The sequence below is a fragment of the Passer montanus genome, unplaced genomic scaffold (genome assembly GCF_014805655.1).
Source record: "Passer montanus isolate IOZ18808 unplaced genomic scaffold, ASM1480565v1 scaffold132, whole genome shotgun sequence".
Classification (NCBI taxonomy): Eukaryota; Metazoa; Chordata; class Aves; order Passeriformes; family Passeridae; genus Passer; species Passer montanus.
The window spans coordinates 669,009-691,926 of record NW_024360055.1 but is presented as its reverse complement, the minus strand read 5'-3'; the positions used below and the strand labels follow the sequence as shown (position 1 = coordinate 691,926).

The 22,918-nt window shown below is 53.0% G+C and overlaps 2 protein-coding genes across 3 annotated transcripts; both read left to right on the top strand.

Moving 5' to 3' along the window:
• The first annotated feature begins 467 nt into the window (after positions 1–467).
• On the top strand, positions 468–8,967 carry NRAS (NRAS proto-oncogene, GTPase). The gene is made up of 5 exons (XM_039699399.1): positions 468–630; positions 1,267–1,445; positions 2,400–2,559; positions 3,781–3,904; positions 5,343–8,967. The coding sequence occupies exons 1-4, from the start codon at positions 520–522 to the stop codon at positions 3,898–3,900; spliced, it is 570 nt and encodes a 189-aa protein (XP_039555333.1). The 5' UTR covers positions 468–519; the 3' UTR covers positions 3,901–3,904; positions 5,343–8,967.
• Positions 8,968–12,281: 3,314 nt separating this feature from the next.
• Positions 12,282–22,736, top strand: AMPD1 (adenosine monophosphate deaminase 1). 2 transcript variants are annotated; one of them, XM_039699390.1, is made up of 16 exons: positions 12,300–12,408; positions 14,137–14,148; positions 15,178–15,352; positions 15,929–16,100; positions 17,497–17,659; positions 17,848–18,067; positions 18,429–18,558; positions 18,843–19,037; positions 19,247–19,378; positions 19,463–19,626; positions 19,748–19,874; positions 20,278–20,441; positions 20,778–20,898; positions 21,330–21,503; positions 21,926–22,036; positions 22,460–22,736. In XM_039699390.1, exons 1-16 carry the CDS (start codon positions 12,387–12,389, stop codon positions 22,613–22,615), a joined length of 2,238 nt encoding a protein of 745 aa, XP_039555324.1. In that variant the 5' UTR covers positions 12,300–12,386; the 3' UTR covers positions 22,616–22,736. The 2 variants fall into 2 exon arrangements, with proteins under 2 accessions (XP_039555325.1, XP_039555324.1); XM_039699391.1 differs by lacking the exon at positions 14,137–14,148 and having other exon boundaries at positions 12,282–12,408.
• Positions 22,737–22,918: the final 182 nt, after the last annotated feature.

Sequence of the window (22,918 nt, the reverse complement as noted above, 5' to 3'; positions counted from 1 at the left end):
TTCGGAGCCGCGGTGCCGGTGCCGCCCGTGTCCCACGTGTGTCCCCGCCGTGTCCCTCCCGTGTCCCTCCCATGTCTGTCCCGTGTCCCATCGTGTCTCTCCCGTGTCCCTCCCGTGTCCCACGTGTGTCCCCGCCGTGTCCCTCCCGTGTCCCTCCCATGTCTGTCCCGTGTCCCATCGTGTCTCTCCCGTGTCCCTCCCGTGTCCCTCCCATGTCCCTCCCATGTCTGTCCCGTGTCTCTCCCGCCGTGTCCCTTCTGTGTCCCTCCCGTGTCCCCGCCGTGTCTCTCCCGTGTCCCACCCATGTCCCTCCCGTGTCTCTCCCGTGTCCTTCCCGTGTCCCGCGGTGTCCCTCCCATGTCTGTCCCGTGTCCCTCCCGTGTCCCGCCGTGTCCCTCCCGTGTCCCTCCCGTGTCTCTCCCGTGTCCCTCCCGTGTCTCTCCCGTGTCTCTCCCTGGAACTCGCGGGGCGGCGGCGGCGGCGGCGGGGCCGGGCCGGGCCCGGCGAGGCCGCGGGGCCATGACCGAGTACAAGCTGGTGGTGGTGGGCGCCGGCGGCGTGGGCAAGAGCGCGCTGACCATCCAGCTCATCCAGAACCACTTCGTGGACGAGTACGACCCCACCATCGAGGTGCGCGGGGCCGCGGGGCCGGTGCGGGCTCGGGGGAGGCTCCGCCGGGCCGGGAGCGCGTCCAGGGCCCCGCAGCCCGCCCGGGGCTCTGGGAGCGGCTCCTGCCCCGTTCTGCCCCGGGCTTGCTAAAGCAGAGCAGAAAGGCCGGCACGGGCTGGGCAGGGCGGAGGCTCTGCTCGCAGCCAGCGTGTTTGTGATTGTCTTTCATTTTCTTCTCCTCTGGAGGAATGTCTTTAAAGCAACATGAGTCTGTGTTTTGTAACAAAGGATGGCAGGGCTTAGAGCCTCGTTTGAAAGGGGATAGTTTGGGCATGGTTTAAAATGTGATGATTTGGGTAATATTTAAAATACTGTAGTTTTAGATAGTGGTAGTTTTTCATCAGAGACGGATGGGAATCACAAAGTTCAGACTGGTTTGGGTTAGAAAGGTCCTTAAAGCTCATCTGGTTCCATGCAGGGACACCTTCCCCTGTCGCAGGCTGCTCCAGCCCTGTCCAGCCTGGCTTTGAACACTTCCAGGGGCAGCCCCAGCTGCTGCAGAACAGCTGGCAAAGCGTTTTTATGATTATTTTTACATTTCACCGTGCCCGGGCGGCAGGAGCCGGGCAGGGCTCACGGCAGTGCCCTGTGTTGCAGGACTCGTACCGCAAGCAGGTGGTGATCGATGGCGAGACGTGCCTGCTGGACATCCTGGACACGGCGGGGCAGGAGGAGTACAGCGCCATGAGGGACCAGTACATGAGGACAGGAGAGGGCTTCCTCTGCGTCTTCGCCATCAACAACAGCAAATCCTTCGCCGACATCAACCTCTACAGGTACAGCTGGGCTGCCCCAGGGGCAGGGGACGGGGCAGGGAATGGAACTCTGCCTGAATGAAGCACTGAGGTGCCTCAGTGAAGGATCAGGAACAGACAAAGATTGAATCTCCCACTTCTGTCAGGAAGTTTTGTCACTGTTCTCTGCCAGTGCATGGAATCACAGCAGGGGTGGGTTGGAAGAGACTTTAAAGCCCATCCATGCCTCCCCCTGCCATGGCAGGGACGCCTTCCTCCATCCCAGGCTGCTCCCAGCCCTGTCCAGCCTGGCCTTGGGCACTGCCAGGGATCCAGGGACAGCCCCAGCTGCTCTGGGCACCTGTGCCAGGGCCTCAGCACCACCTTTAGTCAGTTAAGACTGGGATGGTTTCCACCCAGTTTTATTTATTTATTTTTAATCAATCCATACAAATATCTCCAAGGAGTGCCAAGAAAACTGTCAGACTTTTCCATGGTGCCCAGAGACAGGACAAGGAGCAGTGGCCATAAACTAGACCACAAGAAGTTCCACCTCAACATGAGGAAAAACTTCTTTCTGTGAGGGTGGCAGAGCCCTGGAGCAGCTGCCAGGGACTTGTGGAGTCTCCCTGGGCATGTTCCAAACCCTCCAGGACGTGGCACCTGTTCCAGGTGATCTTGCCTTGGCAGAGGGGCTGGGCTGGGTGATCTCCAGAGGGCCCTTCCAAGCCCAGCTGTTCTGGGGTTCTGTGAATCAGATGCCATTTGCAGCTACAGAGTGTCATCTCTAAGGAAAGGGGTGAGAAATCCAGAGTGGAGTTATCCATGGACAGAAAATGAAGTGTACAAAGTGCTTGGCCATCTGCTGACCCCTGAGGCCCTGCTCACCTTTAATGTGTTTTTGTGGCACAAGGTTGTTTGAATACTGAACTAAACCAGTTTTACTATTAGAAAATACTTCCCAATTTATTTTTTTTATAATTTGTCTTCCTAAAGAGAACAGATCAAGAGAGTGAAGGACTCAGATGATGTGCCCATGGTGCTGGTGGGGAACAAGTGTGATCTGCCCACGAGAACAGTGGACACAAAACAGGCCCAAGAACTGGCAAAAAGCTACGGAATCCCCTTCATAGAGACCTCTGCAAAAACGAGACAGGTGAGGGGCTCCCCCAGGCCTGGGAATTGCAGCAAGGACATTTTCCCATGTGCTTTTGCCTTATTTACAGGAGAAGCATTTTTTTTCAATCCCTTCACAGTTTTTTGCTTTTATTTCCCTGCTCAATCTTAGCTTGAAAGAGTTCTGGGCTGGGCCAGTACAGGAATCACTTCAGACTCACCCTGGCTTCCTTTCAAGTGGGTCATGTTGAAAAATAACAGGGAATAAAAAAAATTCAGCTCCTCTGAAATGACTAAATAAAACTTAAAAACTAACTAGGAAAAAAACCCCTCAAAATAATAAACACAATTAAAACCAGTAAATATAGAGATAAAGACACCTTCAGTGGTTTTGTGGAAAGTTACATAACAAGAAAAAATATCCCATGCAAAAAAAAAAGTTAAAATTTACCTTTACTATCAAAGCATTCAAATGCAACCACCAAAACTCCCTCTTAATAAACCTCCAAACTCATAAAAAACCTCCCAACAAGAAACAAATACCTGCAAAATAATTCCTAACTAATAATACTTGTGTCTTAAATAAAAAACACATTTTAACTATACTAAATAAAAAAACTAATTATAAAATCTCACAAAACATGCAGAAGAGAAAGAAACCCAGCTACTTTCTACTGCTTCAAACGATGTTAAAATTTTGATTCCAGCCAGTTTCAGCAGCGTTCAGTGTTGGCAGGAGGAGCAGCAGAGTTTCAGCTGCTCTCCCTGGGGCCTGTCAGAGGCTGAGCTCGCTCACCCCAGACCTGCTGGCTTCTCTTGGCTCCTTAATGAAAGCCAATTAGCAGATTATGATTGCAGACAGAGTTCCCCAGGCTGGACTAATGGGCTTCTCCAGAGCCTCCTTGGCCACGTGGGCCTGTCCAGGGGAGCAGAGCAGGAAGGTGCAATTATTGAGCAGCAGCCAGAAAATCCTCAAGATCTGAATAGCAAGAATTCTAAAATTGGGCAAGGAGTAGCTGGTTTCCTGCATGGAAGCTCCCTGAGATAGTTTTCCATGTTTTTTTAGTGGTTGTTACCCCAGGAGGAGTCAGGCTGGGACATCCCTGTGGGATTCCTCCTCTTAGGGAGCATGGGGTCAGTTGGGTGCTGCTCTTCCTGCACAATTGTGTCTTTCAAATCCACTAAGGGGTTCTGGGATGGACAGATCAGTGACTTCAAAAGCTTCAGGGAAGAAAATACCTGACCTTGTGTTTGCATTCAGGGTGTGGAAGATGCTTTTTACACCCTGGTGAGGGAGATCCGGCAGTACCGGATGAAGAAGCTCAACAGCAGCGAGGATGGGAACCAGGGCTGCATGGGATTGTCCTGCCTGGTCATGTGAGAAGGTGAGCTGGAACCCACTGCTGCCCTGCCTGCCCTGCCCTCCAGCACCTGCTGGGTGTGCTTGGAAAGGCTGCTGGCTGTAGGGGGGATTTCCCCTTTTGTAGAACATATTGATTCCCTGAGAATTGGATCCTGCAATGGATCCTGCAGTGGAGCTTACAGTGGATCCTACCATGGATGCTACAATGGATCCCACAATTGGATCCTGCAATGGATCCTACAATGGTTCTTACAGTGGATCCTAGAATGGATCCTACAATGGATTCTACAATGGATCCTGCAATTGCAACCTACAATGAATCCTACACTATATTCTACAATTGGATCCTACAATGGATCCTACAATGGATCCTAAAAGTGGATCCTACAATAGATTCTATAATGGATCCTGCAATTGCAACCTACAATGAATCCTACACTATATTCTACAATTGGATCCTACAATGGATCCTAAAAGTGGATCCTACAACAGATCCTGCACTTGGATCCTACAATGGATCCTACAATGGAGCCTACAATGGATCCTGCAGTTGCATCTTTCAATGGATTCTGCAGTGGATCCTACACTTGGATCCTACAATGGACCCTACAATGGATCCTAAAAGTGGATCCTACAATAGATTCTATAATGGATCCTACAATGGATCCTGTACTTGGATCCTACAATGGATCCTGCAATTGCAACCTACAATAGATCCTACAATGGATCCTACAATGGAAGCGACAATGGATCCTGCAATTGAATCCTACAATGGATCCTACAATGGATCCTGCACTTGGATCCTACAATGGATCCTGCAATTGCAACCTACAATGGATCCTACAATGGATCCTGCAATTGGATCCTACAATAGACCCTACAATGGATTCTGCAATGGATCCTGCAATTGGATCCTACAATGTTTTAATGCTCAAAAAAGAAAAATTCCCCTCTAAGTTGGTGGCAGAGTTTAAGAGAAGGAATTTTCATTCATGTCACCCTTTTGGCTGGTGGGTGGATGGAACAAGATGATCTTTAAGGTTGCTTCCAACCCAAAACATTCCATGATTTGCACCAATTCCAGTGGTGTGATTTTCTGTGTCATTCCTTTCTGTCTCCTTCTTTGGGAAACCATTTGGACTGTCTGGAGAAGGTGTAATTTCTGAAGAAACACCTTGAAAAGGGGTGTGCACAGCTGAGTGACTGACTCCTGCACAGCTCCCCTCGAGCTGTGTTCCTCTGGAATGTGCTGATTCCAGGATTAACCAAATAAAATGGGGCAAATAATGGAATCTGGGTTCCCAGCTGAGGGAGATTCCTCTCAGCCATTCCCTGAAAGATGTGGCTTGTGACTATGAAAACAGCCAGACCAGCTCAGGCCTTGCACTGCAGCACTGCCCATCCATCCCAGAGCGGGACAGAGCTAATTAGTGCTAATTGGAGGTGCCTTTCTCTTCCAGATGCCAAGGAAACTGGTTCAGGTGCAGCTGCTGGACGAGCCTCGATCTGTGCTGCCTCTCCTGCTGATCCCTGCAGTGTTTGGGTGCCAGGGACAGGCTCTGGGCACCAGAGTTAATTAGCACAAGGACCTTCTCCGTGCTCCATCTGAAGAGAACATCCATGGCCTCTACCTCCCTGCTCAGCTCAGGAGCAGCAGCACCTCGGGACGTGCTGGGATTCTTCTCTCACTGTGTTACCTGGCTTTGTTCCAGAAGAAAACCAGTCACAAAAGTGAACTATAGAGACTAAATGCTGTGAAAAAGATGACACTTTACCTCTAGAGTAAAAGCTAGAAGTGCTGTGTGTCCCCTGTCTGTTGGATCCCGTGCAGTGCTGTCAGAGGAGTGGCACAGTTAGTGTCACACGGGCTTGTGCCACCAGCAGTGCCCCTGTCCCCTCTCAGCTGGGTGTCTGCTCTCTGTGCACCTGTACAGCAAAAGTGCAACATCTCCAGTGCCAGGAGTGCCACCTACCTGATCCTCCATTTCTGTAATAAAAAGGAAAACCTTTCCTAACTAAGTGCCTGTTTGCTAAGAAGATTTGAAGTTGTCCCTTGGGTTGAGGAAAACCCCAAGGACTGGAATTTCTTGGGAGCTCATTGTGTCAAGCAGGCAAGTGTGCTGTGGGTGACCTGGGCCTGACAGGATCCTCCAGCAGGAATTTGGAGGCTGGAAGGTCCAGCAGGCACTTGAGAGACTCTTGGACAAGGGAGGGGACACACTGCATCTGTGTTTTACTTTCTTTGTGGGTGGAACAGTTTATATTCTGTATTGTTTTCCTGCAGCATTCAGATCTCTTCCAAGTTGGACCAAACCTGTCAGCTGTTCATTTTTAACATGAACTGCCAATATTTCTGGGCAGCTTCTCACTAATTAATCTGGTAACTGGAGGTTGCTTTGGACAGCTGCTATTCAGCTCTCTCTGTAACTTGCAAATTGTTTTATTCTGAATTATTTTCTTACCACAGACTGTAAAGAGTCTCTTCAAAATGTCTCTAGACTGTAAAATGTAGTTGGAGTTTCCGTGTCAGGGAAGCAGTGGGGGGGTTGGGGTTGACTCTGGCAGGGTGCAGGAAGTGTCTGGAGGTGCCCCAGGCCAGGCTGGAGCAGCCTGGGGCAGTGGAGGTGTCCCTGCCATGGCAGGGCTGAATGGGATGAGCTTTAAGGCCCTTTCCTGCCCAAACCACCCTGGGGTTCTGTGATGGAGGGGAGAGGGCTGAGAGCTGCCACGGGCACCTGAGCCAGCTTCTGATTGCAGCATCTTGCAAAATGAGGAAGGAAATGAGCTCAGTGATGGCTCCTCAGGAGGTGTGGCACAGGCTGGTGGAATCCTGGGCTCTCTCTGAGCCAGGGAATTGTGAGCTGAGCCAGCTCTGCCCAGGACAGAGCACCCTCCCCTGGTTACCTGTGCCCAGGTGTGCTCTGTGCTGCAGAGCCTCCCGTGCCCTGGGGTGCTGTGCCCTCCCCTGCCCTTGTGCTGCTGGGCTGGGTCCTGGAGGAGGAGGAGGAGGAGGAGGAAGGAGCCCTCAGCCAACAGAGGGAGCATTTGGTCAGTGCCAGGCAGCAGAGCAGGAGGCTCAGTTTCAGGTTGTTGATGTCAGTCACACATCTTAATTTAGAGTGCTCAATTTCAAATGGAATTGGAAATCTAAACAGAGAGAGAAGAATTTTTTCCTTTTAGTGTTGCTTCCTTCTCTACTTACAGTCTTAATTCTCTTCTTGGAATGAAGAGGATCAATCTGCATCACATCTTCTTTATCTGTGATAATCCTTATAAATACTTTTTTCAATTTAACTTTGACTGATGTGACTGATAAGAATTAAACCCACAAAAAGTGTAACATCAAATATTATTTTCCAGCAACATACACACAGTGGTGGGCAGAACTGTGGGGACCATTGGCTCGAGTTCTGTTTGTTTGATGTTGCCCAGAGCAGCTGTGGCTGCCCCATCCCTGGAAGTGTCCCAGGCCAGGATGGAGCAGCCTGGGGCAGTGGAAAGTGTCCCTGCCCATGGGATGAGCTTTAGGGCCCCTTGCAGCCCAAAGCATTCCATGAGTGCAGGTTAAAGCTGGCAGAGCTGCCACCCTGCACAGCCAGGGCTCAGAAGGCTTTGGCAGGAGGATTTTCTGTGGAAGCCTTCCCTGCTCCTGAAGAGCTGTGTGGCACAAGGGCTGCCAGTTAATAAAAACCCCTGGGAAATGAGGAAAAGCCTTTGGGATACACATCTGGCCACGTGGGGCCAGCAGGAAGGGCAGTGTGGGGTTGTGAGGACACTGAATGGTGACACTGTGTCACCCAGGCCCATGGATGGGGTTTGGTTCTTGGGAAATGCAGGAATTTGTTTCCTGGCCACAGCACAGCTGCCTGTGGCCTTGGAAGCCTCTGGATTTGATGTTTGAAGGGTGTGTGGTCAACCTGGAGAATTATTTGGATGGAGGTTCATCACAGCAGTGCTCCCCACTGCTCAGCTCTGGCTGCCAGTAAAATGTACCAGCTGTAGCTCCAAAGGCTGGGAATTCTCATCCCTGTGTGGGAACTGACTGGAAAATGCATCTGCTGCTCTTTGCTGTTCCCTTTCTCTTGGGCTCTATAAAACCTGAAAAGGGAAGAAGCCCTGGTGAGGACAGGTCTGTGTTTGTGTCACCTTTGAACCTTTACAATGGTTTTTAGGATTTTTTAAGTTTTTAGGGTGCTGCAGAGCTGACCTGCACAGGTGATACTCCCAAGTCCATCAGTATAGTTCCAAATCCAGCAAAAAATACAAAATCAGGGTGTTGTACTAGTCAGGAGTGAACTGAATGGTTGTAATTTGTTCTCACCTGCCTCACAGAGAACCCTGGGTTTGGTGGAATCCAAGAACTGGAAGGACAAAGCCCTGTGAACTTTGGGGAAAACTATTTAGAAGACAAGCACAGAAGGTTTTGCACAAGACAGGTCCCTGGAAAAGGTGCTTTAGTAGCTTTGGTCCAAATATTGTAATTTAGAACAGCACAACTCTGCACTGGTGCCAAGCTGATCTCACTGCCCTTGCTGGACAGAACAGACACGAAGAACTTTGGAGGTAAAATATGAAAAATGGGTAAATATTAAAGAAGGAAAGCTCTTGTTCAGAACTTCCAAGTGCCAATGACTGGAAGAAATGTTTCTCTTGCTGTGGCTGAGCACAGCTCAGTGGAGCCAGTGGAATCCTGTGGTTGTTTCTCTGTGTCCTCACTCCGTGCTCTTGCTCAGATTCTGTCCTTGTCCTTGCTGGACTTTGGATTTTAACCAGGATCTTTAAGCTGCCATCATTTTTAGTACAGCTCAGCCTTAGAATTGGATTTCAAGCAGCCTCAGGCCTGTGGGGGATCACATTCTGACCTGTCCGTGCTCCTCAAAAACCCCAAACCTTGAGTGTGTGCCTGTGGTAACCCTCAGGATGGCTGGGAAATGTTGGGATCTGGACTTTTAACCCAAGGGCTAATTTGTTGTTACTTTGTTTAATTATTTGCTTTCAATAATGCATCTCTTTTGGTTTGGATTGAAGTAAATTATTTTGCTTCTTAAATAACTTTTTTAAAGAATAAACTTTGAATTCTTTGGTTGTTTTCTTTGGGTTCTGGGTACAGGATCCACGAGTGGGTCACAGGAGGTTTATCACAGTGCCCTCTGCTTGTCTGTGGGGTGGGATTTGCTCCATTCTGTCCTGGAGCATCAGTGAGCAGTGGCAGTGACCTTGAGACTGCCACAGGCTTGGTCCAGTCCAGTTTTAACCTTGCTTCTGCTGAATCTCTGTTTGCAGTGGGGTCTCTCATGCTGATTTACATTAAAAAAATGTAAGTAAATTCTTTACTTGATACTCCAATGGCAAAACCAGCTATTAAATTACTGCTGTGCCCAAATCATGCTCTGTTAGCCTTTTAAATTGCTTGATTCAGTCTTCTAAAATACTTCTCTGTTGCCTTCCCTCCTGCCAAAAAGCAAATTTTGTGAGAGCACACAGTCAGTAAATGTGCTTCAAGGGTATTTCTCCTCAGACCTCAGGTCAGGCATCTGAAAGCTGGAGTCCAACCTGGGGTTTATGCCAGGAATTTAAAAACAGACCCCCAGGAGCAGGGACACGCAGTTCCAGCCTGTCACAGCCTGAGCTGGGTGGCTGCTGAGAGCCCCAGGGTTCCTTGGCTTGCTGAAAGGTTTCCCTGCAATGGCTTTGGTGCCTGGGCCTGCAGAGAGCTCCCGGCAGGTTCTGGTTGTGCCCTGGGGCAGAGGCAGCCTGGGGTGTGCAGGGGATGGCAGAGAGCAAGGTGCTGCCAAAGGGGTGCTGGGGACAAAGGTGACACAGAAACTCCATCTTCAGAAGGCATGAAAAGGCACTTTATTAACAGAAATCCACAGTTCTTAGAGAAACAATGGTGGACCTAAGACCTGATTGGCCTTTAGGAATCTTCTCTCACCTATTGGTCAAGAAGAGACAACTCCTGCTTGTAAACATCTCTGACAAACAGAGATTGCCTGGCAGGTGCAGAGATTGAGAGAATAATTGTTTTAATTCTTTCTCTGAGCTTTCTCACAGCTTCCCAGGGGAATCCTGGCACAGCTCTGTCTCTGTTCAGAGGAGGTGTGATCACCACAGGGTGAGGAGAGGAGAATCTGCTGAGGGTTTCCCCAGTGCTTGACCAAAGGCCCAGCACAGCCAGGATGCCCTGGTGAGATCCACCTTCTCCCCTCCTGTTCAGACTCCTCTTCAGGAATTTAAACCATTTTCTAGCAAAGCTTGCCCCATGGCCTCTGTGGACACAAGCTGCAGGAGGATCCTGCTCAGGAACCCAAGCTGCCACATTCCTGGTCCAACCATTCTCCCTTGGCTGGACCTGGGTGGAACCAGGGCAGCTCAGAGGTAAAAGTGGGGGCTTTAGAGGCACTCCAAAGCCTCTGGGTGTGAATCAGTCACTTTCCAGCTGAAAAAGAGTGGGAAGACAGGCTGTGTGTGTCAGTCCTGGAGTTTGCACAGGCCCTGGATCTAACTTTAGCACAGCATGCCCAGGCTTTACTCAGATTTCCACCATGAGCCCACCCAAGCTCACCCCGTGATTAAAAAAGCTGAGGGATCAAAAGACCATCAAGATTCTCTTGAGGAAGATGACCTCTGTATCCTAAAGGTTATTTTTGGTTTCAGATGTGAATCCCAAGATCCCAAGGAGGGTTAAGGGCTGGTTTAGTCCTTGTGGGAGAGCAAACAAGAGGAGACAGATTTTATGGGCCTGGAATGAAACAGTTAAACAATAATGTGGTGTGGAGACCCTCAAACTTGGGGATGGGTGAGAGCAAGAACAATTCAGAACCTGAAAATTTTATCAGCATGAGAAGGAGACCAAAGCTGTACCATCATCCCAGCTTTGCCCTGGTGCTGCACCTCAGCAGTTGGAGGGAGGAAAATTATATTATATTATATTTTTTGGGAATAGCAGGTGGGGGGGGCTAAAATTCCCTAAATTCTGGAGAATTTCTCAATTACCACCCAGCTTGTTTTGAAGTTGTGCCCATCAAATAATGGGAACATCTTTTCCAGAGAGTTTCTGGATGCTGTGGAAATGATCTCAGCTGGAGAAGCTGCTCCAGGTCTCACCTCACTTCCCTGCTGTGCCACAGGATTCCTGTGCTCCTAAGGACAAAATCCATGGCTTGTTATTTCCAGCTCTGTATTTTATTTTGTCTGTGCAGGTGATCTCTCACCTATTCCAGCCTTCTTCTTGGACAAGAGCTTTCCATAGCTGCTCCTGCAAAACGTGCCACAGCAATCCCGTGGATATAATTCCAAATAATGTTCTGTTCCAGATGGTTTTTCTGTTCCCTTCACTGCTCTGACCAAAGCCACCCTTTAAACCAGAGCCAGACTGTGCCCAAAGGCTTTCTCCTATTCCAGGGCAGTTTTTAATGCCCAAGAATAGAAGCACAAACAAACAGGAAAAGACTCTACTTCACCTCAAAACTCTTTTATCTCCTGATCTGTTCAGTTTCACCACTTCCCACCAGGAATCTGAATCAGGAGCTCAGAGTTATCCTGGCAGCAGGCAGGACACAACAAATTCTGGCCTTTCTCTTCTCACAGAGGTGATTTCCAGCTGCAGGTGAGACCTGAGGAAGGTTTGAGGACACCCTGAAGGAGGGTACAGCCCTCAAAGCCAATATGCTGGAAACAAACTGCTTCAGATGAAGGCAGGAGGTGCCTCCCAGCCTGAGAGCTGCTCTGGCAGAGCCCAGCCGAGTTCCCTGACCCACCCTGGCTTTGACTGAGAGCTGTTCTCTCTCAGATGCACCTGGGCTGTGGCTCACCACGTCCAGAACTGATGATCAGATCAACATTATGACACAAAGCTTGGAAAAGGCAGTTCCTGAGAAGCTCAGGAACAAACCATGGCTCCCTGCACCTTCCTTTATTGTTGGGTTCAGCAGGGAAGAGGTGAGGACATCTGGGCAGCCCTGTTGGCAAAATCCAGGCTTTCCAACACATCCCTCCCTCAGGAAAAGCCTCTGAACAGCTCAGGTGAGAGCACATGGTTTGTACATATCCACAGCCCCTGTTCTGACTGGGAATTTCCTTTAAACCTTTGGTTCAGCATAGAAAGCATCAGGTTTAGTCTCTCTTAAAAGACTGAATCCCACAGACTACATTAGAAAGGAGCAGCTGCCCTGGAAAGCAGAAATCTGGCCAGACACCAGGTGACACTTCACAAAATGTAAAATGCAAACCTGAGTTCGATAAAATGATTAATTAAATTTGATTAGTTAAATTAAATATAATTTAATTAAATTTGAGCCCTGCTTTCACCTGTTTCAGTGCAAGTGCTTGTGGCTGCACTTTAAATAGTCCCACAGTTGATCTCCACTCTCCTTTTAGAGTGGGAGAGTCTGATTACAGGGAAGGGAAAGCAGTAAAATTAGTGTTGTGCTGCCAGGCAGTCACTTGGCCCCTTGTGCTCGGGGACTCTGGGGTGTTACTGAGGCTCTGCAAACGCTGCTGAGATGTCTCGGGTGAGAATTCCAGGTAGGTCTGAAAGCCAAGTGTGAGCCAAGGGGCCACAGGGCAGCTTCCAGGCCCACAGCCTCACAGATTTGGATGTGTGCTGTCCAGGGGACCTCACTGGGGCCTTTGGGCATTTCTCTTCCTGCTTGGAGACGTTTTTGGATAGTGCAGTGAAGAAACTGTGTTATTGTTTAAACCTTCCTCTGCTTGTACTGAAGGAAAAGATTGTCTCTCCTGGGTGTAATGTGTCCTGCAATGACACCATGAAATCCCTGGGGAAGGGCTCAGAGGGACTGCAGGAATCTCTGTCACCCTGAAGCTCAGCTGTGGGGAGCTGCAGCCCCGAGGGGATGGCAGCAGGAGCAGGGCCAGGCAGGCTCTGCAGGACTGTGCAGAGGGACATGTGGCAGGTGATGGCAGGTGACTGCAGAGCCCTGAGTGATAACAGCCCCAAAGAGCCCCGATAGGAGCGTGTTTGGAATTGCAGGGCTGTGGTGTCAGAGGCGCTGTCCCAGCACATGAAGCTGCTGCTAAAGCCTGGCCCTGCACCACCAGTGAGAGGCTGTGAACCTTCCTGAGTGTAATTTCCATCCACTAAAGAGATGAAAGGTCAAACGAAACATTTCTGGGATGCTTTGTAGGCAAATAATACGTGGAGTCAGGATTCTGGAGCGTGTGTGCCACAGGCTGGGGAAGGCAGCAGCTGCCATGGCAGAGCTGCAGCCTGAGCTGCTGGCTCAGGGGGAAAGGGCAGGGGCTGAGCCTCAGAATGCTGCTGCCACCCTGCCTGAGCAGAGACAGGTTCTGTGGGACTGCAGTGCCCCAGCTGCCTGATCCTGCTGGGGAGTAAGGGCAGCCGGGGGATGGAACTCCATCTCTGAAATGGCCACCCATGCTGGGGGCCACAGAGGAGGGCAGAAAATAGCAAAGCCTGGTGCTCTGAGACTCTGGAATGTCAGCTTGCCTGGTCAGCAGGAGGCTGAGCTGCCCTCCCTGTGTCCCTGCAGGTCAGGGAGAGCCCTTCCAGGCCAGCTCAGCCCCAGCACAGACTGCTGCCTGCCAGGAGTGGAGCGAGAGGACCTGGGTTCTAGAGGATGCTCCACCTTGGGCCCGGAGGGAAAGCAGGGCTGTGCCAGGCAGAAGCTGTGCCACAGCTGGCCTGGATGGCTGGGAGGGACCTGCAGTGGGGTTTGGTTCCACACTGGGGCATCACCAATGCTGTTGTGGGACAGGCAATGCACAACGTCCCTCTTTGTGCTCCTCAAAGTGACAACTCCTTCTCTGCCTTTTCCTTCCAGTACCTGAAGGGGCTACAGGAAGGCTGGGGGGACTTCTCACAAGGGCAGGGAATGACAGGACAAGGGAGAATGGTTTTAAGCCAAAGGAGGGCGGGTTTAGGTGGGATATTGGGAAGGAATTCCTCCCTGTGGGGGTGGGGAGGCCTTGGCACTGCCCAGAGCAGCTGTGGCTGCCCCTGGATCCCTGGAAGTGCCCAAGGCCAGGCTGGATGGGGCTTGGAGCAGCCTGGGACAGTGGAAGGTGTCCCTGCACATCAGATGAGCTTTAAGGTCTCTTCCAACCCAAACCATTCTAGGGTTCTGTGATTTTCTTATAAGTGGAAGGATTTGGCTAAACTTGTACTTTGCTACTCCCTTTTTAAAGACTGATGAGGTGACAAGGCAAAAAGGCTCAGATTTTGAGGGGCTGATCACAACAGCTTTTATTTTGTCTCTGTTTTATCTCAAACAGCGGAACACAAACGTGAGTATTGCTGGGTTTCTCTATGCTCTGCTGTGCTACTGCCTAGACATGATCACTGGCACCACGCAGCAGTTACATGATCATGTAGATCATGTAGATCATGAAGATCATGAAGACCATGATCATGGTGATCCTTCAGCAGCTGGGGAAATGCTGTTTCCTGGCAGTGCCAGCTCTGCCCATCGGTGTTACACAGGATGGTCCCACCTTTTGGTCCTTTGATACAGCACCAAAATATGCAATTTGTTAAATATCATTCTGGCACCCTGAGTGCTGTCTGTTCTGCTTTGGTCCTCACCGTGACCATGTCCTGTGTGACACTCGATGGTGAGGTCCATCCTTGGGCACTGATCCTCACCTTGCTTCGTGTCCAGCTGCCAAATCCCGCTGTCAGAGCCCCTGTGCTGCCACGCAAACTTCTGCTTCTGGGAGCTGCTGCCAGCAGAACCCTTGAGTTCTTGTTTTACGGTGTTCTGTTGGCAGAGGAAGGCCTTTAACCTTCCTTATCCTCCTCCAAAAAGCTCCAGCCAGCCCTGTGGCAATGGTGGCACCTTTGCAGCACGATGCACGTGGTGGGCTGGGAGTGCCCAGCTGGGAATGCCCTGGGATGGTGGAGCTGAGTGCTTGGGCTGCCAGCTCTGCCTCCATCCATGCCTCTGTCTCCCCCTGACTGCTGCAGCAAGTGGATTTTGGGCTCCCTGGAGCTCTGAGGGCTCTGCCAACTTTCTCCTCTCCCTCCCAGTGCATGCTCCCACAGCTGCCCTTCCCAAGGACCTGCTTCTCTCTGGGCCTTTTGGCAGCATTCTTGGACTGTATTTACTTTTCCTGCTGTACTGGGGGTATCAAGGTATGTCTCCACCAGGTGTGGCCCAGCCTGGCTGCAAATTTGGGAGGTGGCTCAGAGTCTTCTCTAGGCTGTGGGGACCACGAGGAAAGGGCAGCTGAGCACGGAGCTGCCTGCAAGGGGCACCTGCCTGTTCCAGGGGCTGGGACTCCCCTCCCTGAGGGACACTGAACTCCTCTTTGCAGAGATGGACGAGTCCCTGCGCTCCTTCGCCGAGAAGGTCTTTGCCTCCGAGGTGAAGGATGAGGAGGTCAGGGGGGAAATCTCTCATTTCGACGTGGATGAGATCTGCCCCATCTCCCGGCAGGAAATGACAATGCACATGATGCTGCAGGAGGCCAGCTCCACGGTGGAAATGCGGTGAGTTCCCAGGAGCCTGGCAAGGAGGGGAGCACAGCCTGCACCTCCTGGCCAGAGCAAACAGGGGGGATGTAAATACAATCACATATTGGGCACAGCTCACCACACCTGTGCAATAAATCCTTGATAATCCCAGGGCATCTGTCAGGTACTCCAGGATTTCCTCTCCAACTGCTTGCACTGTTGGACAGAAGGAAACCCGTGGCCCATTCCCTGGGTGTCAGCACAGCCATGGCCACAGAGCTGTTGGGGAGGGAGACCTGGGCACTCTGGAGAGATGCAGCTTCCAAAGCCTGTGGCTACTTTGAGTGCTGTGTCTACTGTGTGTGCTGTGTCTACTTTGTGTGCTGTGTCTACTGTGTGTGCTGTGTCTACTTTGAGTGCTGTGTCTACTTTGAGTGCTGTGGCTTTGTGTGCTGTGGCCTGTGCTTCTGGAGCGCCTGTCTGAGGTGCTCAGAAGTCACCAGTGAGGGGATCAGGATGTGCACAGCTGGAACATGGCTGGGGGAAGCGCCCTGGCCCTGCACCGCGTGTGCCCGTGGAACGGGGCTGTTGGCCTGAGCCTTTCCTCCGCAGCAGGAAGAAGCTGATGCGCATGAAGACGACTGTGCTGGCACCGCCCATGGCCCCGGGGGCTGTGCCCAGCCTGGCTGGCCCCCAGCAGGCCAGCTTCACCTGCCCAGTGCCCGAGTACCAGACTGTGCCCCACTTCCAGCGGGTGCAGATCACTGGGGATTACGCCTCCGGGGTAGGTGTCCATCCCATGGCTGCTCCCCTTGCACCCCGGCCACCCTCTGCTCCCTGCCCGTCCCTCAGCAGTGCCCAGTGCCCAGGGTCAGGGGCATCACAGGAGTCTGTACCAGCTGCACTGGGGAAGGTGTCTCCCAGCTCAGTCTGTGCCTCACAGACATCTGGGGGTGCCCTGCTGCATCCCTGGGGATCAGAGCTGAATTCCTTTGCAGGAGCTGTGGGGTGCTGCACATTCCCATGGGATTTTCCAGGGAAGGCCTGGCAGGGTGGGCTGTGCTCCCTCTGTCACAGCCTCTCTGCTTGCACACAGCTCTGTGCACATCCAGGGATCCCAGAACAGCTGAGGGAAGTCACCAAGCCCCTGCTACAGGCAGGGTCACCTAGAGCCATTTGACCAGGACTGTTATCACATCCCGTGCTAATCCTGCCTCCCTCTCCTCCTCAGCCTCCTATTACATTTGTGCTGCTTCTAAGAGCCTGCTGGAAGGTTGCTCAGCCTGGAGCTGCCCAGCAGAGGGGATCTGGAAACCCCTCCCTGCTCAGACACTGAGCACATTCCCCCTGCCATGACTGTCCTAGCTGGGACTGCTGGTTTCCTGACCTACTCCACTCCAGTCTCTTCTGACTGCCCAAACACTTGTTTGTGCAGTAAATCAAAAATCAGTGACACACAGGGTTAGTGCATCTTGTTGTTCATGCTTCAGTTTCAGCCTGGGCTCCAAAAATAGCTTTAATGTTTTGCCCAGGCCCGGCTTCCATTTCAGGGTCCATTACTGCTTGCAGTGAGGAATGTAAGAGGGACTGATATCAGAATTCCCTGGTTCTGCAACCAGGAACTTCCCTTTGTCATGTCTGGGTCTCTGCCTGTCATCCCTTCCAAGCCCTGCTCAGGCAGAGCAGTGGGACATATATGATACATGATATGATATGATTTGATATGATATATGATATGATATGATTTGATACATGATGACCTAGATGAGATATATGATTATATGATATGATAATGATATGACAAGAAAGTTGGAGAGGGACTTTTTACAATACCCTGTAGTGACAGGACAAGGGGGAATGGCTTCCCACTGCCAGAGGGCAGGGTTAGATGGGACATTGGGAAGGAATTCTTCCCTGTGAGGATGCCCTGGCACAGGGTGCCCAGAGAAGCTGTGGCTGCTCCATTCCAAGGCCATGCTGGATGGGGCTGGAAGCCCCCTGGGACAGTGGAATGTGTCCCTGCCCACAGCAGGGGCTAGAACAAGATGAGCTTTAGGATCCCTTCCAGCCCAAACCATTTTTTGACATTTATCTTGCCTCCACCTGGGTGCACCAGGGTGTCTCCTGGACACAGCCATGCTCCAGCTGTGTGGTTGCCTTCAGCATCCCCTCCCCTGCAGGTGACAGTGGAAGACTTTGAGGTGGTGTGCAGGGGCCTGTACCGGGCGCTGTGCATCCGGGAGAAGAACATGCAGCAGTCTCTGCAGAGGTTCCCCAAGACGCCCTCGCAGTACCTGCGTGCCATCGAGGGCGAGCCCTGGAAACCCAGTGACGTTGGCCCAGGTACATCCAGGCACCCCAGGGGCTTCCTCTGCCCTCAGCACGGGGCAGGGCTGTGCAAGGAACTTGCCCAGGCTCTCTCCTTGGTGTCACAGCGGCGGGGTGTCCCTGCCCGCTGCGTGGGGTGGGGGAGCAAAGGCAGGCTGGGAGGTTTGGGCTGGCAGCCTGATGGAATTCTCCTCTTGCTGCAGTGTTCACCCCACCAGTGAAGGAGGGACAGGATCCCCTTGACAGCGGGGGCCTCCCCGAGGACCTGGGATACCACGTGCAGATGAAGGATGGGATAGTTTATGTCTACGCAGACAAGGCAGCGGCTGAGAGAAATGAGCCCAAGGACCTGCCCTACCCCAGCCTCGAGCACTTCATTGATGACATGAACTTCCTCTTGGTCCTGATTGCACAGGGGCCTGTGTAAGTGCACAACCCACCAAACCCTGCCTCAGTGGGCACAGGGAGGTCAGGGCAGCCGCCTCCCCTTCCTGGCAAGAGGGAGGAACCTCCTGGTGGCACACCTGGCTGCACAAGTGTCCTCAGCGCTTGTCAGACCCCTTGGCTTGGGTCTTAAGCAAAGCAGCACCCAGGGGCTGGAGACAGCACCTGTGGGCAGGCTCCCAGCTGGCCAGCCTTCCTTCAGAGCTCTGTAACAGAGCAAGGGGAGGCACCTCAGGGGAGCAGGGCTGGCCAGCATGAGCTCCTCCAGCCCAGGTGGAACCTGTGTCCCTGTGTTGAGGGGTGAGGAGCCCAGTGATTGTTCTGCCTTTGCTCTCACCAGGAAGACCTACGCTCACCGGCGCCTCAAGTTCCTCTCATCCAAGTTCCAAGTGCATGAAATGCTCAATGAGATGGAGGAGATGAAGGAGCTGAAGAACAACCCCCACCGTGACTTCTACAACTGCAGGAAGGTAAAAGGCAAGGCTTAGAGCCCCAGGGACCCTGGAGAGGAGCTGTCATGGTGCCTGCTCCTCCCTGGGAACTGGATGTTAGAGTCCATGTCTGTAGCAGCAGCATTGCTCCTGTGAATGAGATGTGCTGCCTTTTGCTCTCAGCAAAGCTGTGCCCTCTGGCTGTGTTCACCTTCTGGGCTGAGCCCTGCTCCCCACACAACGTGCTCACCTGAGGGGTTTGTTCACCCCCCTGGGATGGTACCTGAGCATCCCAGCTTGAAGCTGTGCCTCTGTTTTCCCAGGTGGACACGCACATCCATGCTGCAGCCTGCATGAACCAGAAGCACCTTCTGCGTTTCATCAAGAAATCCTACTGTGTGGATGCCGACCGCGTGGTCTACAACGCCAAGGGCAAACAGCTCACCCTGAAACAGCTTTTCCAGCAGCTCAAACTGCACCCCTACGACCTGACAGTGGATTCCCTGGATGTCCATGCTGTAAGTGGGAGGACATTTAATGTAAGATCACTCTTGGGCCACTCTTCCCCCCATGGCTTTTGCCTTCCCTGTGCACCCACACTTGTGTGCATTAATATTTGTGTCGGGGTGCAGCAGCTCCTGGTGATGCCGTTTTGGCTGGTTTGGCTCAGTCCCTGCTCCCTGGCAAGCTGTGAGGGCAGTGTTTGAGCCTGACCTCCCTGCTCCAGGGCCGGCAGACATTCCAGCGTTTTGACAAGTTCAATGACAAGTACAACCCCGTGGGGGCCAGCGAGCTGAGGGACCTCTACCTGAAGACAGAGAACGCCATCAACGGCGAGTATTTTGCTACCATCATCAAGGTATGGAGAGAGGGGAGGAGAACAGGATGAAGCTGTGCTGTGGCTGCTCTGGCTTCCCTTGCCACGGTGTGCTCTGGTTTGCAGGAGGTTGGCTCTGACCTGGAGGATGCCAAGTACCAGCACACGGAGCCCCGGCTGTCGATCTACGGGCGCTCGCCTGAGGAGTGGGCCAAGCTGGCCCACTGGTTCAACACCCACCGGGTCTATTCCCCCAACATGAAGTGGATGATCCAAGTCCCCAGGATTTAGTACGTGCTGGGGGGCTGAGGGAGCACGGTGCCTTACAGATCCCTCATCCCTGAAAGGGCTGTGGGGACAGTGGGCTGTGTTGTCCCTCTAGTAGCAACTAATCCCTGTCTCTGTCCACAGTGATGTGTTCAGGTCTAAGAATTTCCTCCCCCACTTTGGGAAAATGCTGGAATATATCTTTGTTCCTGTGTTTGAGGCAACTATCAATCCCCAAGCCCACAAAGAGCTGAGTGTCTTTCTACGCCACGTGAGTGTCAGCTGGTGATGTTGTCAGGTGTGGGGAGAACTCACATTCCTGTTTGTGCACGAGAAATGGGGAATGGCCCTGACATGGAAAATGGCATCACTGGGCCAGGGGGCTCTGCCTCATTCTGGGGAAGGGGAGATGTGGCCAGAAGTGCAGGAGGGGTCAGATTGCTTGGCTGGCTGCTGTGGGGCTGGGAATCGCTGTCCACCCATCTCCTGGGGAGGTGTGAGCTTTATTTCAGGTCCTGGACTTGGAGGGGTGTGAGGAGCAAGGTCTGCAGCCTTGCCTGACCCTGTCCTTGGGGAGCACAGGGCAGAGCCGGGCTCTGGTGAGCTGTGGGGGGCAGAGTGAGCCCAAGGTGGGGAGTGTGAGATGCACCTTTTTTGCTCCTTTTGCCAAGCAGATCACGGGCTTTGACAGCGTGGATGATGAATCCAAGCACAGTGGACACATGTTCAGCACTAAGAGCCCAAAGCCAGAGGAGTGGACTTCCCAGAAGAACCCATCCTACACCTACTACATCTACTACATGTATGCCAACATCCTGGTGCTGAACAACCTGCGCAGGTGAGGCCTGGTGTCTGCCAAGGGGCTGCCTCGTGCCTTGCCTCAGGTCTTTGATTGTTGGTGTGGAAGAAGTGGGGCTCTCCTTGCTCTGTATTTGGAGCATCACGTCCCAGAGCAATTCCAGAAACACTCCTGGGTAGGAGGGGTGATGGACTGGGGAGAAAGTTCAGGGATTGCAGAGATGCATCTATTGCACACACAGAGGAGAAAGGAGAAGGAGTAATGTGCTCCTGAGTCAAGCTGGATTCCTGGCAGGGGCAGAGCTGGGCCTGAAGTTGGGTCCAGCCAGCCGGCCCTGCTGCTTGCCCGCTCTGAGCGCCCCTTCCCTGTGCCCAGGCAGCGTGGCATGAACACGTTCCTGTTCCGCCCGCACTGCGGCGAGGCCGGGGCCCTCACACACCTGCTGGCAGCCTTCATGACAGCTGACAACATCTCCCACGGGCTCAACCTCAAGAAGGTACGTGGAGCAGGCTGCCAGGAGCAGCCCAGGCACGGCAGAGCAGAACTCTCACAGCTGCCTCAGGTAGCTGGCAGTTACCTGTGCCTCTGCTTTACACGGACACAGCCTGGCTCCAGGCAGGGGTTAAATGGCTCTCTGGGCTTCTCCAGGCATCTTTGGGGATGTGGCTGAGCAGTGTTATTAGATCTGGGGGTTTAGCCTCACAGACCCATCACAGAATATGTTTGTTATCACTGGAGCCAGCCAAATTTGATGTCAGCTCCTTGGCCTCTTGTGCTCCTTAGCCTGAAGCACTGATTGCTGGCTGGCCCACCTCTCTTCTTGCACACAATCCCTGTCTGGGACTGGCCTGATCTGAGGGGTGACCCTGGCGAGGTGGAAGGTGCAGCACCTTCATCCCTAACGTGGTACTCTGCTCGTCTCTGCAGAGCCCGGTGCTGCAGTACCTGTACTTCCTTGCCAGAATCCCCATTGCCATGTCCCCACTCAGCAACAACAGCCTCTTCCTGGAGTACGCCAAGAACCCCTTGCTCGACTTCCACCAGAAAGGGCTCATGGTGTCCCTTTCCACAGACGACCCCATGCAGTTTCACTACACCAAGGTACAGTGTGAGCTGAGCGCCGGGGTGGGACCCTGGGGCTGGCACTCTGTGGTTTGGTTTTTTGGGTTTTTTTTGGAAGCCAGTGGCACTTGCAGAGGGTCCAGCACGTGCTGGGTCATCTCTCCCTCCACCAGCAGATGTCCAGGCAGGATATTAGGAAAAATTTCTTCACTGAAACAGGGGTCAAGCATCTGAACAGGCTGCCCAGGGCAGTGGTGCCTGGAAGTTTTCAAAAAATGAGAACACGTGGCTCTTTGTGATATGGTTTAGTGGGCATGGGGGTGTTAGCTGAAGGTTGGCCTTGGTCCTGGAGAACTTTTCCAGCCCCAATGATTCAGTGGTTCTGTGAGCTGTGGGACAGCCCCTGCAGAGCACGGGCTGTGCTGGCAGAGGCTGCTGACCCCTAAAACCCTGCGCTGCAGGAGCCCCTCATGGAGGAGTACGCCATCGCTGCCCAGGTGTTCAAGCTCAGCACCTGTGATATGTGTGAGATTGCCAGGAACAGCGTCCTGCAGTGTGGCCTGTCCCACCAGGTGGGTGTCCTGTCCCCTGAGGGGCGTCCTGCAGTCTGTCCTGCCCCATGAGGGGTGTCCTGTCCCTGAGGGGTGTGTCCTGCAGTGTGTCCTGCCCCATGAGGGGTGTCCTGCCCCATGAGGGGTATGTCCTGCAGTGTGTCCCGTCCCACAAGCTGCGTGTTCTGCAGTGTCTCGTCTCCCACGAGGCGTGTCCTGTTCCATGCAGTGGTGTCCTGCAGCATGTCCTGTCCCATGAGGGATGTCCTCTCCCAAGTCGTGGGTGTCCTGTCCCACGCAGGGGGTGTCCTGCAGTGTCTCCTGTCCCACGAGGTGTGTGTCCTTCTGGGGTGGTCCTGCCCACGGCCTGGGAATGGCACCAGCTCCGCTCGTGGGCTCAGGGCTTGCCTCTGAGGTCGGTCCCGCTGTCTTCGCCTCTGGCAGGAGAAAGTGAAGTTCCTGGGTGAAAACTACCAGGAAGACGGGCCCGATGGCAATGACATTCGGAAGACGAACGTGGCCCAGATCCGCGTTGCCTATCGCTACGAGACCTGGTGCTACGAGCTCAACCTCATCGCCGAGGGCCTGAAGAACGAATAGGCGGGGGCCGGACCGCGGGGCCGGGGCAGTGCCGGACTGTGAGGGGGGCCGGGGACGGGCCGGGGCCGTGCCGGACGGCGAGGCCCCGGGGTAGCGCAGTAAAACCCCGTCTGCGAGCGGATCCGACCGCCTCAGCGCCTGAGGGAAAGGGGGCGGGGCTATCGCTTGAATGACAGCAGCGCCAACCAATGGACGATGGCGATGTGCGCCTGAGGCGGAGCGAGGGTGGGATCTTAACCTGAGTGACAGCCAGAGCAGCCAATGGACGGCGGCTCCGTGAGCTCCGGGAGCGTCCTGCGGGAG